Genomic DNA, 15,343 nt, shown 5'->3' with positions numbered 1-15,343 from the left:
TCAGCAGGAGCATGATTTTACACCATGACTGTATGTGTATAGATACACGCACACATGTCCACACATTCATTCTGTACAAAGGTACACATACATTTTTTACATTCTTTGGTGGAAAAATAATAATTAAAAAAAAAAAACAAACCACAACAAACCACAGGGTTGCACAGACTGTGCATCTTTGCTTAATGAATCTGCTTGAGGAAAATTGGGGTCACTGAAACAGGAGTTATTTTGTCTCTTTAAGGACTGTTCCATGCATTGACAAAATGTCATACATTTACAATGACTAAAACAGGGCACAAGGAAAACCATCGTAACCACAGCTCACATGACAGATAACTCAGAGAGAGATCTCTCCTACTCACATCAACACAGCGTGAGAGAAGCAGCAGCCATACGCTTTCACCTACAAGTACTCAAACGTTTCCTCAGTTACTGTCCGGATGTCGTGTTGAGCTGCAGCACACCCTTCTTCTGCCCTGGCTGTGGGGTTTCGCTTTTGTTGCTTATTAAAACTGAAGTAACAGAGGATGGGATATTGGGAGCAGCAAAGGAGGCTGGCAGGTCAATGCCATGCCAAAGGGTTGTCAGCCTGTGTGCTTCAGATGAACAGCTCTTCTTGTCACCACCTCTGGGATGTCAAACCTGCATCTCAGAGGTGCTGATGAGGCCCAGTGCTTTGGCTTCTTCTGGTGTCAGTCCGCTCTTTAGTGTCCTTCTCACTGGATGGTCATAAATTTGAAAAGCAGGCAAAAAAAGAAAAAAGACCAACAAAGAAAATGAAAACAATTAGCAGCGATAATTACAGAAGACTTTCAGCTGAAGAAAACCCTGTTAACATGCAATCTGAGACAAATCAAAAGTTGCTATGTAATCAGGGCCTCAGGTTCAGAAATACTGAGTAATGCCCTATGCCAAATCCACAGGAGCATCAAGTACCCAGCAACTCCAGTCAGGCAAAAAAACATTGTCATCGACATTTAGCCTCTTAAGGAAAAATACCACAAAATTTTAAATTTTTTTTCTCTGAAATTGTACCAGTTTAGTCCATAGAAAGTATCATCTGCCCTATTATTTTACAGTTTCATACAGGTTTTTTAAAAGACCTTTTGGATCTTTATAAGGTTCAACTGAATTTATCACGATTAAATCTTATGTCACCCTTAAAAGTGTAAAAAAAAAAACAAACCCAAAAAGTTAAAAGATTAAAAATGTGACTATTTGTAATTGATTCAAATCATTAAAACTATTGTCTTCATACAGGATTCCCTTTCTTTTTTAATGTTGCCCCGCCCTAGCCCCATTTGTGTCATCTTTGATAGTAGTAGTCTGCAGCATTTCAGTTGAATTTAAGTGATAAATCTAGGCCAAAATCTTGTTTCTTAATTTTCTATGAAGTGTTCTGAACACCAGCCCTGACATAAAACTTTTAAAATTTGTGATTGCCTTTTTTATTCAGAAACAAGTGACTATGTGACTGCACACACTGAGCGTTAGCGTCCTCCAAGTTTTTTTCTGGCACCATAATTTTCAGGTGAATGGGCTTTAGTTCAAGACACAAATGGGGTATTCACTCCACACTTCGATGTTCCTCAAGTAGAAAACACACATTCAGAAGTTTAAGGTGCATGCAAAGCACAAACAATGACTTTATGTTGACCAAAATCTATTCGGAGCCCCAACATAATGAAGTCTAGAGGAAACTCTGAGACAAACCAACTGCAGACAAAAGTTAAGGACTTCTTGCATTGCTGTCATCTGGCACAATTAAGACCTCAAACTCAATAAGATATTCAGTCCATGTAACTGAAACTGGGTGCTTACACTCAAGAGTCTAGCAGGAGTGAGAGGAGGGAATGGATTTGTATAGGAAACAAGAGGGTAAGAGAATGGGAAAGTATGGTGTAGTTGAAAATTTGATACCATGCAGGTTAGGATGAATGTCATCTATGTTTTATAGTCAAACCACCTTCGTCAGTTACTGAGGTTAATCAAATGAGCTGGGAGTGCCACATATGTAATTGTTCCTCCATTATCAAACCGTTACTTGAAAGTTTTTCTTCAAGGCCCTGTCCTTTCTGCTACAGGATTTGCATACTTATTAAACACCCCTAGGAGTCAGCATGGCAGCCTTTTCTGATATCCATTTTTTCTTACAATACTGATCAGCAACATCTTTCAAGTTTAACAATGCTTAGCTTAAAGCAGAACAAGGTTAAATGCAACTGATAAAGCTAACATTAAGAAAGACTTTTTAAAGTACTACCAGAAGAGCAATACACTTTAAAAAATGCTTTGGTCTCCATGGCACAGAAAACCCAACATCTCATCACTGGAACCCTTTTATACTTCTCAAATTTGATATCCAAATGTCCACAGTGATAAATGTTAATTTCTAGACATGAGCTATGAAATACCTTAGGGTCTTAAGGTCTCAGTGAATGACCCAATACTTATTTCTATATCAAAATGAACTATATCAGGATTGAAAGAACACATACAAGAAAGCTGCAGCAGAAACACGTCTGTCTCATTAGAAGCAGAGACTTCCCTGCTTACCTGCCTGCACTGCCTCTCCCCTGAACATGGTTTTTTTTCTATACCCTCTATAACACACAGCCTAACACAGACCATGGCCATAGCTAGCTTGGCCACCAAACCATAGAGTCACATTAACATAGACTAGCAGCCTTCCAGTACCTAAAGGGAGCCTACAGGAGAGATGGGGAGGCACTCTTTATCAGGGAGTGTAGTGAGAGGACAAGGGGTAATGGGTATAAGCTGAAAGAGGGCAGATTTAGATTAGATATTAGGAAGAAATTTTTTACTGTGAGGGTGGTGAGGCACTGGAACAGGTTGCCCAGGGAAGCTGTGGATGCCCCATCCCTGGAGGTGTTCAAGGTCAGGCTGGATGAGGCTTTGAGCAACCTGGTCTAGTGGAGGGTGTCCCTGCCCATGGCAGGGGGGTTGGAACTCGATGATCTTTAACCATGATGATCTTTAACCACGATGATCTTTCCAACCCTAACCATTCTATGATTCTATAATGCAACTGATTTTCAGAAGAGCTTATCAGAAACCAGCTGAAAGTCTCTGTCACTAGACTTAAAGTGCAATTGGATATTGCTCCGTAAGAGAGTATTCCTCCTCTGTAGACATGAATTAACCACAGTAGCTATACTGTTGAACCAAGGAAATTGGCCACCATCAGAGAAAAAATATGCATACAGGAGACTGAACTTTCACAGGATGGCTGCCTAGACAACATTACATCTTTCCACTGAAGGCAAAAGTGAACTGGGAAACTGAACGCAGATCAAATTTCCACATTTTAGACATTTCAGCAGAAGTCTCAAACCAAATGTATTCATGACTACTCTCACACATATCCCCCAACTCTCTCAGACCACAATGACATTCGCAAACAGAGCACAACAATCATTGTAAAACAAAGCTCTTTTTCTTGTCAGATGGTAAGGCAGGAAGAGTGAGGGAATGCACAATTGTTATTCCTCTTTGTAAACTTTTATTAGGAACTAAGGTGCTCTGCTAATGTTTGTCATATAGTGGAATAAGCACAATTCTGGTCTTATTTATGACAATGTAAATCTGGAATAATCTTCTTCAGGTCAGTACAATTACTACTGAGAAAATAACTGGGGCTGAGACTTTGTCTAACAACTGAAACAGAAATGTGTACCTCTGTGACTTCGATCAAGTAGAATACAGTTGTTTAAATTTCTCCATCAGTCTGAGTTATGGGATTAGTAGTTTACTAGGAAAAGCCAAATGGATTTACAATAACATCGGTCTCTTTGAAGAAAATTATTAGGAGTTTATATTCAGAAGTCATAATCAGGAGTTAAAATGACATGGTAGAAACCATCTTCATGGAAAAACAGGGAAGAAAATTAAGGAGTCTTCTTTACATAAGCAAGATTTCTCTCTGAAACTCCAGATACCTATCTACCTGTCAAACACACTAAAGTCTTAGTCCGAGGACGTCCTGTATAACCCTTAGATGACTGAAAAAGAGAGATACTGTACGCAGCATGTGACAAGGACAAGGACCCTGTTCTGGGTTTGCAGTATGATTCACACAACGGAGGCCAACAATTGTACTTTTTATGCCACTGCAGAACAAGTAGGAATGATAACATTCAATGAATTGCTGCAACATAGGCAGCTGTAATTAAACAAAACAATCTCTTTGCATCCCTCCGTTGATTGTTCTAACTCAGCTCAGCTACAGAGAAAGATAACTTGGATTTAAGATATTCCAGTGACCTAAGCTTTTCACGTGAGCAGTTAGGAGAAAAGAGCTCCAAACAATGTAGGACTTTGGCAGTCATAATGAGACTGTCAGGAAAACAGTTAATAAAAAGCAAAGATGTGAAGAATCTTTTCAATGACAGAATGGTTCCCATAAACAGTGACAGCTGCTGACTTACATAAACTAAGTGTGTGGGGCCAAATACTGCAAAGTGCTGTGACTACTGACAAGATTAAAGCTGTCCACCATCAACAAGCTGCCGGAAGGATAACAGCTGATGGAATCATGGTCCAGACTCAATTGAGTGAATTCTTGCCCCTACAATGCAATAGGCCCGTCTGACACAGACAAATCCACTTGTGGTTTGCAGTATTTTGTACTTAGACAGATGAAAATGGCCTGATAGAGGGTCTCTTTATATGTAAATCATACCTAATATGTGCCAATTACTCACAGTACATTTCCTCAGCTGAAGATACAGTGGATGGATGCGGTATCAGTAGCAACACAAGAGCAAGTTCCTGCCCCACTATTCTCTGCACTGGCTTGTGGACTATGGAGGCTCATGAGTGATGAAGCCAGGAGAAAGTTGAGTTATCTACAGGTGCAGGGACTACTCTGGGAGGTGGGTGAATCTTGTCTTGATATGCTGTTAAACAGATGTTCTCAGACATTTGTCTGTTTCCTCATAAAGCGCTTGGTAGGGTTCCTCTACCTTAAGAAAGGTCATGGACACATTCAGTCATCAAATTTGAATGCAGAGAGATATTTCCCTTCCATGTTTTATAGGCACTGCAAAATTACATTTTTCAAATTAGATCTTCACTCTCCCCTCTTCACTGAACTCTGTCGTGTCTCTAACACGACATTATGTCTCTAGACATAATATCTTGGCTTGTAAAACTCTTGGCCTGCTGCAGATCACATTAAACTGAGTTATGGAATGTATTTTGGAGGCAGCGACAATAAAAATAAGACTTTCAAATGACCTTTTAGGTTCTTTAAGCAATTTTTAAAACATTTGCTAAAGAAACATAACAGAGAGAGAAAATAACTTTTACTTTTGTCACAAGCAAGGCCTGCTGAGATCCTATAACCAAGAAACTAAATGTTGTTTTTCTGGTGTTAAAGGGCATGATATTCTTTGTTAATCGGGAAATCTAGAATTTTATTTGATATCTTGGCAGAATACAGTGTGCTTATGATGAACTCGATGAATTTGACTCTGCCTGTTGGGTCAAAATCTACACAGATACATAGCCCTCACAGTACACTGGGAATGTTTTTTTAAAAAAAGTAATTCCCTAACTGTAGCTTTGTCAGATAATATAATTATATAGGGGTAGGGTTTTTTTAAAAGAGCAAATAGCATTCCTAATTTCCCCTCCCTCATCTTTTTTTCTTTTTTTTAAATGCAACAAACAGTAAAGATCCGTCTGGCTGGTGCCATTTATTCTTGCACTTACAATGGCTTTTGGCAAGTGTGTCTACACACGTACGGATGAGTCACTTGAAATGGAGAATAGATATGACAATTCTTCTCAAGAAGTCACGGAATTAGTGTCTTTCCTACTACAAAAAGATGTGGCAGCCACAGAACTTTCTTTTGGTCCCAGCTGCAAAGGTAATGCAGTTGCTGACTAGGAACAAAGAAACTCCAGGTGGAGTTACCCAGTGAGGACAGCAGGAAGGGCAGATTATAAAAGGCAATGCAGGCCAGCTCTGTCATCTCATTTACGGTCATGTATCTTAGTTTTATTTTCTGTTACCTATCCACACCCAGCTTGAACACTCAGTCTATTTTCTCATGTTTTTACATTCAACATATTCTCTTGGACTTTATTCCAATGAGTCCAGCAATGGCAATTTGCAACTCAAAAGGTCAATCCAGACAGTCGTGCTCATATTCTCATATTTTAATCCTTTTCTGCATTTGTGTATTTTTATGTCACTATCTATAAAACTTACGTTTAATTATGCATATATCATCGCTTAATACAAGTAGGCCTAAAAGCTTAATAAAAATACTACAACATAATGTGTAGAGACTTTCTTACAGGGATTTGTAGGTAAATTTTTGGATTTCATCACGCACTCCTCTGAAGAAGTACAGCCAACTGAACTATGGTCTTTGTCTGGGTCAGCCACAGAGAAAGCTCCAGGAAACAATGTATTATTTTGTATTATTATTGCCCTGCAGCTTTCTTTTGAGTCCTGTTAGCACTTCATAGATGGGACACGTCTCTCCTAACATGAAATTCTGTAGTTCATATCCATCTCTGGGTGTAACTTATGGTGGCTGTGACATAAAGAGGAGTCTGGCAGTGGAAAAGGACAAAGTGGCATTTTATAAAAAAAGCTTAACTTGCGCTTCATCTCCAGGTGGCTTACGTTACAGGGAACAAAAAGTAACATTGCTTTAGAGAACCCGGGCTGCATGAAGAACATATGGGTTTTAAAGTAATATTTAACATATAGTTGAAACTGTTAAAGTTTCCAACTTTATGTATTTCACAGATCATCATTTATATAGTCCCAACAGTAAAGCAGGAAAGAAGATTTAACTCCTTCCTTGAAAGCATTCTATGACAAAACCCCCCCAATTTTCAGGGCTTCTGTGAATTCCACTGTAAAAAGTTACTACCAAAAGCAACCCTGTTCCATCTCTTTCATCATTTCTCCCACTTCACCTGTCAGAAGTGATTCCACTATTAATAGGTAAAGCATCAAGGGCATAGAGCTCACCAACAACTGAGTCTGCATATGAGCACTACACCCTCTTTCCAAGACCAGTCTATACATTAACAATGCACAGGACAAAAAAAGTCAGAGATGGGATACAGAAAGTAAGCCACCTAACACAAGTGTTTTGGGCATGCAGACTTTATATTCCATTTGAAATTTTAAAATAACTTAAAGTCTATTTTAACGTGCTCTATTATTAGATAATAGACTTTTGCCAAGGGGGTAGCTCAGGCTTACTAACACAGAGCTGTCTGTTGGAGAGTGACTTGGTGGAGAAGTGTGACCATGTTTGACCACCCGGGTTCTGTGGAATGCAAATTAATTATCCCCATTAGGAATTCATGCTGGGAAATAAAGCAGTAAAAGGCATCATCTCTACAAGCCCATCAGATTAAAAATAACTATGATCAAAAACAATCCTGTAATTATGCTGATCAGGTGGTGTTAGTCTGCCTAGAGAAAGCCATATATATACATATATACTTTTTTTTTTTTTTTGACATAGTGCTGGCGCAGGATAAATTAAAAGTAGCTTTGTGTGAAACATTTTTGTTCATCTTCTAAGAGAGACTTCCCTCCAAACACATTTGAGACTCGCATTCAAATTAGAGTCAAATTCCTGCCTCAGCAGAAACTCGTGTTAAACTCCTTCACGGCAGCAGAGGTCTCTCTTTGGCAGCTGTGATATGATGCTCTTTCGGAAAGCCACATATGAGATCACTTTTGTTACTGCATGTCTTTTGTAAGGCAACTTGAAGTAACGCTGTACTTTCCTGCCTTTTCTCGGTCTCACATGAAGCGCTTTCGATAACAACTCTGTGACCTCGTCAGCGAGCAACTCGCTGCTGCTGGTTTCTTACTCAGATGCTGCAAATAATAATCACCATTCAGGAACAAAGGATGATGTAAATAAGGAGTAAATTGCTGACCAGGGGTAAACTTGAAAGCCGTTTCAATTCAGAAACAAACAAACAAATCCTATCAACTTAGGGCTTACAGTGCATAACTCAACCATACATTATTTTTTTAAAATTCAAAATATATCCATCCCAATTTTGGGAATGCATTCTGTAACAATAATTCAAAAGCATTGAAATATACCTTTAAAATATGCCAACTAAAAAGAAAACAGAAGGCGATGTAAATTAATTCACTGAAACAGTGAATGACAAACTGGCAAAAGTGAAAACAACTATTTGTACCTCCTGTAGGATGCAAACAGAAAAGGTAAAATTAGCTTTTTCTTCAGAAATACAGTTGAAAAAGTACCAAAAGTATATAGTGTAACAAAAGTATTTCTACAGAAAATGTCAGTACCAATCTTCTGTGACCTGGGAACATGAACAGCTTTATTTTCTACAGATACTGACATCACTTGCTTTTTACCAAATGCCCATCTCCTGCCAGTTTCTCCCACATTACCTTCAGCTTATTCTTTCCTTCAGTAAAGAAAGTGCCATTTGTCCAAGAAAGATGGCCAGACAAATTCCAGCACTTGTAAATCCTTGTCTAGAAGCCCACGGGAAACAGCAGAGTGTTCCCTCTTTCTGGTTCTCCCAGTGCCGGAGACAGAGCACAAAGACATGCCAATGGTCTCCCTGTGCTGTAGGATCCTTCTGGGACACAGGCTTCACCTGCTACCAGGCTGGGCTCTTTGCCAAGACCAAAATCCGACCAGTGGCTACCTCCTCTTCCACAGAGCAGCACATGTGGGCAGGCATCTAATCCCATGAGGTGACCACCACTCTAAAATTACTAGGGACAACTCGTTATAGCAGCAGTTTTCTCCTTGCACCTACGTCATGTCCTCTGTGCTTGGGTAACATAATGTGTGTGTGTGAACGTTCAGTGTTCAACATCTTTGTCTTCTCCCCGAGAACTGAAATAAACTGGGATAAAAGACATGTACTTTTTGTAAACATTGCATATTTCATTCTGACTTCCCAGATAAATGCAATGACTTTTCCCCTTTTGTTCAGTTGCTATATTAAAACAATGCTGCTCAATATTGAGCAAATACTATATTCCACAGTATCTCTAAATACCAGTATACTGGACTCCAATGTAAAGTTAAGGAATGTACTTAATGGTGTAGGATGGGTTAATTTTATAACTGACTTTCCTTCTATAAAAAAGATAAAGCTGTTTCAAGCAGAAAGTTTGAGGATAGGAGCCCCAAAACAAATATTTTGTATCAGAATAAAATTCATTAAAGAAATGACTCATAGATTCCTCTAGAACAGTGACTGGAAAATGAATTTAAGCCTCTTTTACAAGTAATTTTTTTACTAGATTTTAAAACCAGGCTTTCAAAAACCCTTTTGTTTTGAAGGCTACATGATGTAGAACTGTATAGAATGATGGCAACTTCACATACATAGTGCTAAGACCAGGCAAACACTCTTGAATGAAATGTGAGATATGAAAGATACAGTTTGAAACTCACGGAGACTGCCAACAAAATACATAGACACTATATATTTGAACAGTTAAAAAGCAGAATGTCTACCCCTGTCTGTCAAGATCATTATTTTAAAAGAGCTACAGAAGTACATGTGATACACATTGCAAAGCAGAAACTGAACACTCACAAATAAATACGTACCTACTTGGGATATTAATATCAACAATCACAATTATATATGTTACCAATTACAACTGACAAAACTGAAAATATGGAATGAGCTATTCAACCTCATGCTTCAAATAAATACAGATTTACAACAATTAATATTCATTATGAGACCAATAGGTTACTCAGCTATCCTACTTCTCCTGTTTTTTTTTCCTACAGCTGTTGATGCTGGCCTCTGGCAGAGATGAGATACAGGACTCCACAGGCCTCACCCTGACTGGGAACATCAATTTATACAGCTTATTGTGGCCAACTATATTTATTATTCATTCATTAACTATTAGTAATAATTTTTATTTATGGTTTGTATTTTTGTTTATTGTCAATCATGGAGTTTGGTTCTCTCGTTTTTTCAAAGATCTTGCCATCCCAAGGATGAAAGAACGCATTACCTAAAAGGCATCCAAAAGACGCTAGCTATCTTGGCATCTAATTGAGATAACCTTCCAGATGCCAGAGTTTTAAGTGCTTTATCTCATGTCCTGTTTCCATTTAAAAGTTAGATTTTTATTAACTGAGTATTGACCTTCTGAAGGCTCAGTACTTGTGTGAGGACAAACAGACTTTGATACCAAATACTATCAGTGATACATTTAGTTTTTCTAAATGCAAAGAATTGTTGTTAAACGTGCATCACTAACTAGATTACTCTGTCCCATCTTCTAACGCCTGATAGGATCCAGTTAGCCAAATCCTAAATGATTAGTTGCAAATTCTAAGTGAAGTTGTTTGCCTTTAAAGCATTTTATATAGATTTTCTTCTTGTAAGATTTTTATTTTTTTTCAAAGCATAATTTCCATTAACTCCTACTTTTAGTCAGGCTATAAATACCAGAAGAACAGTCTCCCTCCTGGTATTTTGGCACTTCTGTATCTTTTCATAGCCAGAAAAAGTAAGTGGAGAGACATGAAAATGAAGAATAATGGACAAACAAAGAAGAAAAAGTTAGAAAAAGTTAACTGAAACACCCTATGAATGCGAAACAAAATTAAGACACTTTTGGATTCAAATGATCTCCCATCTAGTATTTTGTTTGCTTACAAATATGTTTATTTCAAAGCAGTGCTGCACGTGTTACTAAAACTTGTCTAAAGCTTGTCTCCAAGCCTGGTCCTTTGGCAGAGCTCTCTCACCCGTTTGGGCACCTGGTGACAGTGTGCTAACTCCTATTTCACTTTTACTGAAGGTGGAATTTAGTATGAAATGGCTGACCTGGGATGTTATGTAGTTAAGTTTAATCCACCGGCCCTGAGCTTATTTGTCTAGGATTCAGATAGTCTTGATTCAATTCCTGTCTCCTCCACAGTCCACATGTATGAGCCTAACAGATTGAGTGGTGCCTCGGATTCATTTCTGCATAATAGCTGTAAGAATTTTTTCTCCCTCCAAGTCATTATGCAAATAAATCAATAAATACTTATGAGATGTTTCCATATCTCAGGGGTCAGTCACAGGGCATATTATTAGGCTAATATGTGATTCCAAAGTCTAAGAAAAGAACAAGGCATTATCATGTCTCCTCTTTTTTACACATCACAAATAATTTTGATCAAGTAATCTCATTAGAATATTGGAATAAATTCTGATTCAATTAATATCTGCTCCAAACCTGTTTTTCTACCTCAAATCTAAAGCAGATTTTTAATTTTAAGAAAAGCTAAGACAAACAAAAGTGCACAGAGAGAGAGATGCTCCAAGATAAAACAATGAGGGGAAAACAAGCCTCTCACCGTGCAATGTCCTTCAGATGAATCCAATACAACCACCACTGTGCTCCTCACAACCAAACATTAGTCACACCTGAGCCCTGCATTGTGGTTTACCATTCAGTGTCAGCTGAAGATCCAGATGCAAACAGTGCTGCATAGTCAAGCCATCTTTAAAGACCCATTTCCTTGGCATAGTTAACTGAAATTAGTTATTGCCAAGACCATGCTGAGATCCCCACTCTTTGACCACTGTCTTGACTTTGGGGAGCCAGGGAACACATTTTTCAAGCATAAAGGTTGTTAATACTAACAAGTCATAAAGAAGGAGGAAGATACCTGCAGGCTCATGTTTTAGCCCAATTGTCTTAAGGTAATTGCTAGTCAGCTGGTCTGGTTTTGCTGCCTTTTGGCTTAATTGGCATTTGAACAAGGTAATTAACCCTTAGGACTTTATCTTGGTCCTTTTTCAGATCCCTGCCATGGTCATTCACGGAGGTCAGAAATTAGCCCTGTTTGGCTCAACACTAGCAAGTATTGCTCTGCGTATGCAAGCATTAGTGTGAATACCTTCCACATGCTGATTCATGATTATTAGACAGGAGTATGATTTTTATGACACTGACTCATAGGAACTGTATACGTTATATCGTACTCTGTCAGATAGACAGTTCTGTTCATTTCAATGGGACCAACACCGAAATGGCAACTCCATAAGAGTCTAATCCTGAGAGAAGGATTTTATGTTGGTGGATGGATGTTTTAATTAAACAACCAGGACAAGATGGAAAACAGTATTAACTTCCTATTTGTCTATCATGAGTTTTAGGGTTTTTTAAAAATTAAATGTACTTGAGAAAAGTTTCTCTCTTATGGATGATACAGCTAGTTGTTAAGTTCTTCTGTTGCCTCAAAACTGCCATGGCTATAACATCTATTTTATTTCTCTCCCAAGTGGAAGCAATTGGCACAGGCTGGTTTAGCATGGTGTGAAACTCTCATTTAGTAACAGGATTTTCTAAGCAGCCCTTTTCTTCTTTATATAATTTATTGTCTTACTTCTTATAATCTTCAGAGCAAACTCTGCTTATCTACCTTACATTTATTTTTTTTAATTAATCTCTCTTTGTCTTAAATAACCTCCTTTCTTAACTGTTTTCTGAAATCTCAGTGGTATCTCATACAGAGTTTCATTTTTATTCCCCCCAGTCCACTGGTGCAATGCCTGTAATACTGTTCTGTAAACTGCTAAAATTAACTTTAGCAATTCTGTTCACTGGAATTTGAACTATCAAATAGAGTGATTCTTAAAACTTCCTTATCCCAATTTTCCTTTGCACTCATTGTTTGTTATGGCATCATTTGTGAAGTCATCCTAACCTTATGGGGGAACCAGACAATTCTATTACTTTTTTGTTTCTTTGCTAAGTTGAACAGCTCCCCATAACATTATAAACCTTCTCACAGAAAGCTGCCCTCAGTCTTCAAGAACAGAAACAGTATATTTTCAACCTGATTTGTTTTTTATGCTTTTAAATACACTGAACTGACATCCCTAAAGGCTGGCATCTACCGTTGACACAAAGAGTAAAGACATCAGAAAGCAAATATACAGCAGAATCTTCACATGGCAACTTGCCTTGAAGCTTCCTTTGAACGACCACATTGAGGGATAACAGGGCATTTCGGTTTCTGTGGCTCATTCAATCCTGTGGCTTTCTGATTAGGCTTCTAACGAACAAATACAGCTGTAATGTTGTTTTCTCATATATAACACCACTCCACTATGTCTGGGAGGCAGGTCTCTGAACACCCGTCATGAGGCAATGGCTTCCAGTTGGTTACTGTACTTCTAAATGTCAAATATTATCTTTGAAAACCTCCACTGTGTAAAGGCCTAGCACAGAATTAAGTTATTTCTCTGCAGATCATCACAAGAACTCATTTTTTATGTGCTTACCATGTAGCTTAGCTTTCTGTAGTCCATTTCAGCTTTCATGGAACAAATTCCTTCCTACTAGCTCTCAGTCGGCTTCAGTCATGTCTGGATTTATCAGTGACCATTCGTATCTTTAACCAACAGACACAGACGTTTCCATCTGTCTTTTGTTGGATGACTCACTGTCTTATTCCTCCTCCCAATCTATGGTTCTGCTGATCGCTCTGAGAGTTCAAACTCTTCCACGTCATTAAGATCTAACTAAGCTCTCTGCATACCAGACACAGCCATGCTGCTCAACAGTTACAAAAGGTAAAACGGTTCAAATGAACATGTCAAAAGGTCTAATTTTCCCACTACAATAATTTTTGTGAATTTAACTTAACCTTTTCCATATTCCTGTTTCTGTTTTCCTCTAGTTATAAATTACATGAGTATCACTTGCTTTTTACTTCACATTTTTCTATCTTTTTTTATGGCAAGAAAATCCCTCCCCTATGAGAACCTTCCCACCTGAACCACAGGAAATGTTTACAGTGCAATTGCATAAAAATCTTTGGGCTTCTGATTTTGCTAAAAACACAGATCTCAGCTCAGGTTCACTATAAACTTTGCTGAATGCTAAGTAAGCCTGACAAGATTTCCAGTTCTGCACTAAAAGCAACAAGACATATGCAACATGATGCACAGTGAAAATTATTCCTTTCAGCTGAATTTCACTTTGATGTCCATGAATAGATTGAACACCAAGCTTACAGCAAAAGTCAAAGGATGTGTATGGGAGCCTGAAGAATGAAGGTGGTGCATCAAACTCATCAGATAACAGGGTCTCTGTGCTCTGCAGATAACAAATATCATAGTGTCTGCTAATCTAAACCATTAAAGTATGCCTATGATCTACTTTCTAATACATTCATGGAGGATCTGTGCTTTATTTCTACCTGGAAGACTTTCTGCTCATTTAACTCACATCATGCATTGAGAAGGGCCAGCTGGTCTCAGCTCTTTTCCTGGAGCTGCCATATTATCAGTCCAGCCAGGTGTATTTTAAAGCTAAATTACTCCATCTATTCATCATCCAGATATATTGACTATCTGTCAGAGTGAAACAGTTCAGTGAAGATATTCTCCTTTCATACTTTCTTTCAGCACATCTGCTGAAAGGGACACTAAACTACTGAACTTTCTGTTTTGAAACTGCCTTTTAAATCACTTAAGAGTCTCATCCAGATCTCGAAGAACAAACAATCAAAAGAGCTGGATTACAATGGAAATCAGTCCCAGCCTAAACATTTACTGATGCTTAATCCCTGCTAATGTTGTTGCTGAATATAAAAACCAAGTCAATCGGAAAAGATATACTATTTTTATGATCATTATCCTGTTTTATGGTTTGTTTTTGTGGGTTTTTTTTCTTTTTTTTTTTTTTTTTTTTCCTGCAGCAAGTGCTTCCTTGGGAAAAAGGTACCCTGTAAAAAGCAGAAATAAGACTTTTTGGGGTGTGTGCATGAAGACAGTGTTGGGAACTGAGGAAATACTTTATCACAGGATAAACCATGGAAATAGGAAAACATACAGGAGGTTTATTTGATACACACAAGCCAACTACAGCAGTCAGCACGTGCAGAACAGCAGAACTGTGTATTTTTTTTTGTAGCAGCAGAAGGTGATGCCACAAAGAGGTACAGCACAGTGTATGACGGAAAGTATGACAAACAATCCAGTGTCAGCTCATTTCCTTTGCTTAGTCTGGCTCCTCTAACCAGAGTGTCCACTTTGCTTTTGCTCTTGCCACATGCAGAAGTCGCTTAGTATGTTGGAGAAAGTGAATACACTTTCAGCACATGCTAGTTCATAGCAATCACTGCTTATACCAAATGTTTTTGATCACCCACTATGTTAGAACAAATCCACAAAAAATGAAAATCTGTGTGATTTTTCACTCACTGTTGTTGTCTCCTCTTTGTCCTAACTTCCCAGAAATGCTAAAAAGATGGATGGAAAGGTAGTCAAAAAGCCACATATGGTAAATGAGATTAAACAC

At 38.2% G+C, this 15,343-nt stretch overlaps 1 protein-coding gene across 1 annotated transcript in view; it reads right to left on the bottom strand.

Annotated features, from left to right (window-relative positions):
* Positions 1–639: 639 nt before the first annotated feature.
* FHOD3 (formin homology 2 domain containing 3) overlaps positions 640–15,343 on the bottom strand; it is a gene marked incomplete at its 5' end in the record, with an annotated part of 82,358 nt that continues 67,654 nt past the window's right edge. The window contains one exon of the mRNA XM_010076901.1: positions 640–722. Coding sequence (XP_010075203.1) covers positions 640–722 — 83 coding nt within the window. The remainder of the gene's footprint in view (positions 723–15,343) is intronic.

Source organism: Pterocles gutturalis, unplaced genomic scaffold (genome assembly GCF_000699245.1).
Source record: "Pterocles gutturalis isolate BGI_N339 unplaced genomic scaffold, ASM69924v1 scaffold8463, whole genome shotgun sequence".
Classification (NCBI taxonomy): Eukaryota; Metazoa; Chordata; class Aves; order Pterocliformes; family Pteroclidae; genus Pterocles; species Pterocles gutturalis.
Note: the sequence above shows the minus strand (reverse complement) of the source record. Positions and strands in the feature narration are given on the sequence as shown.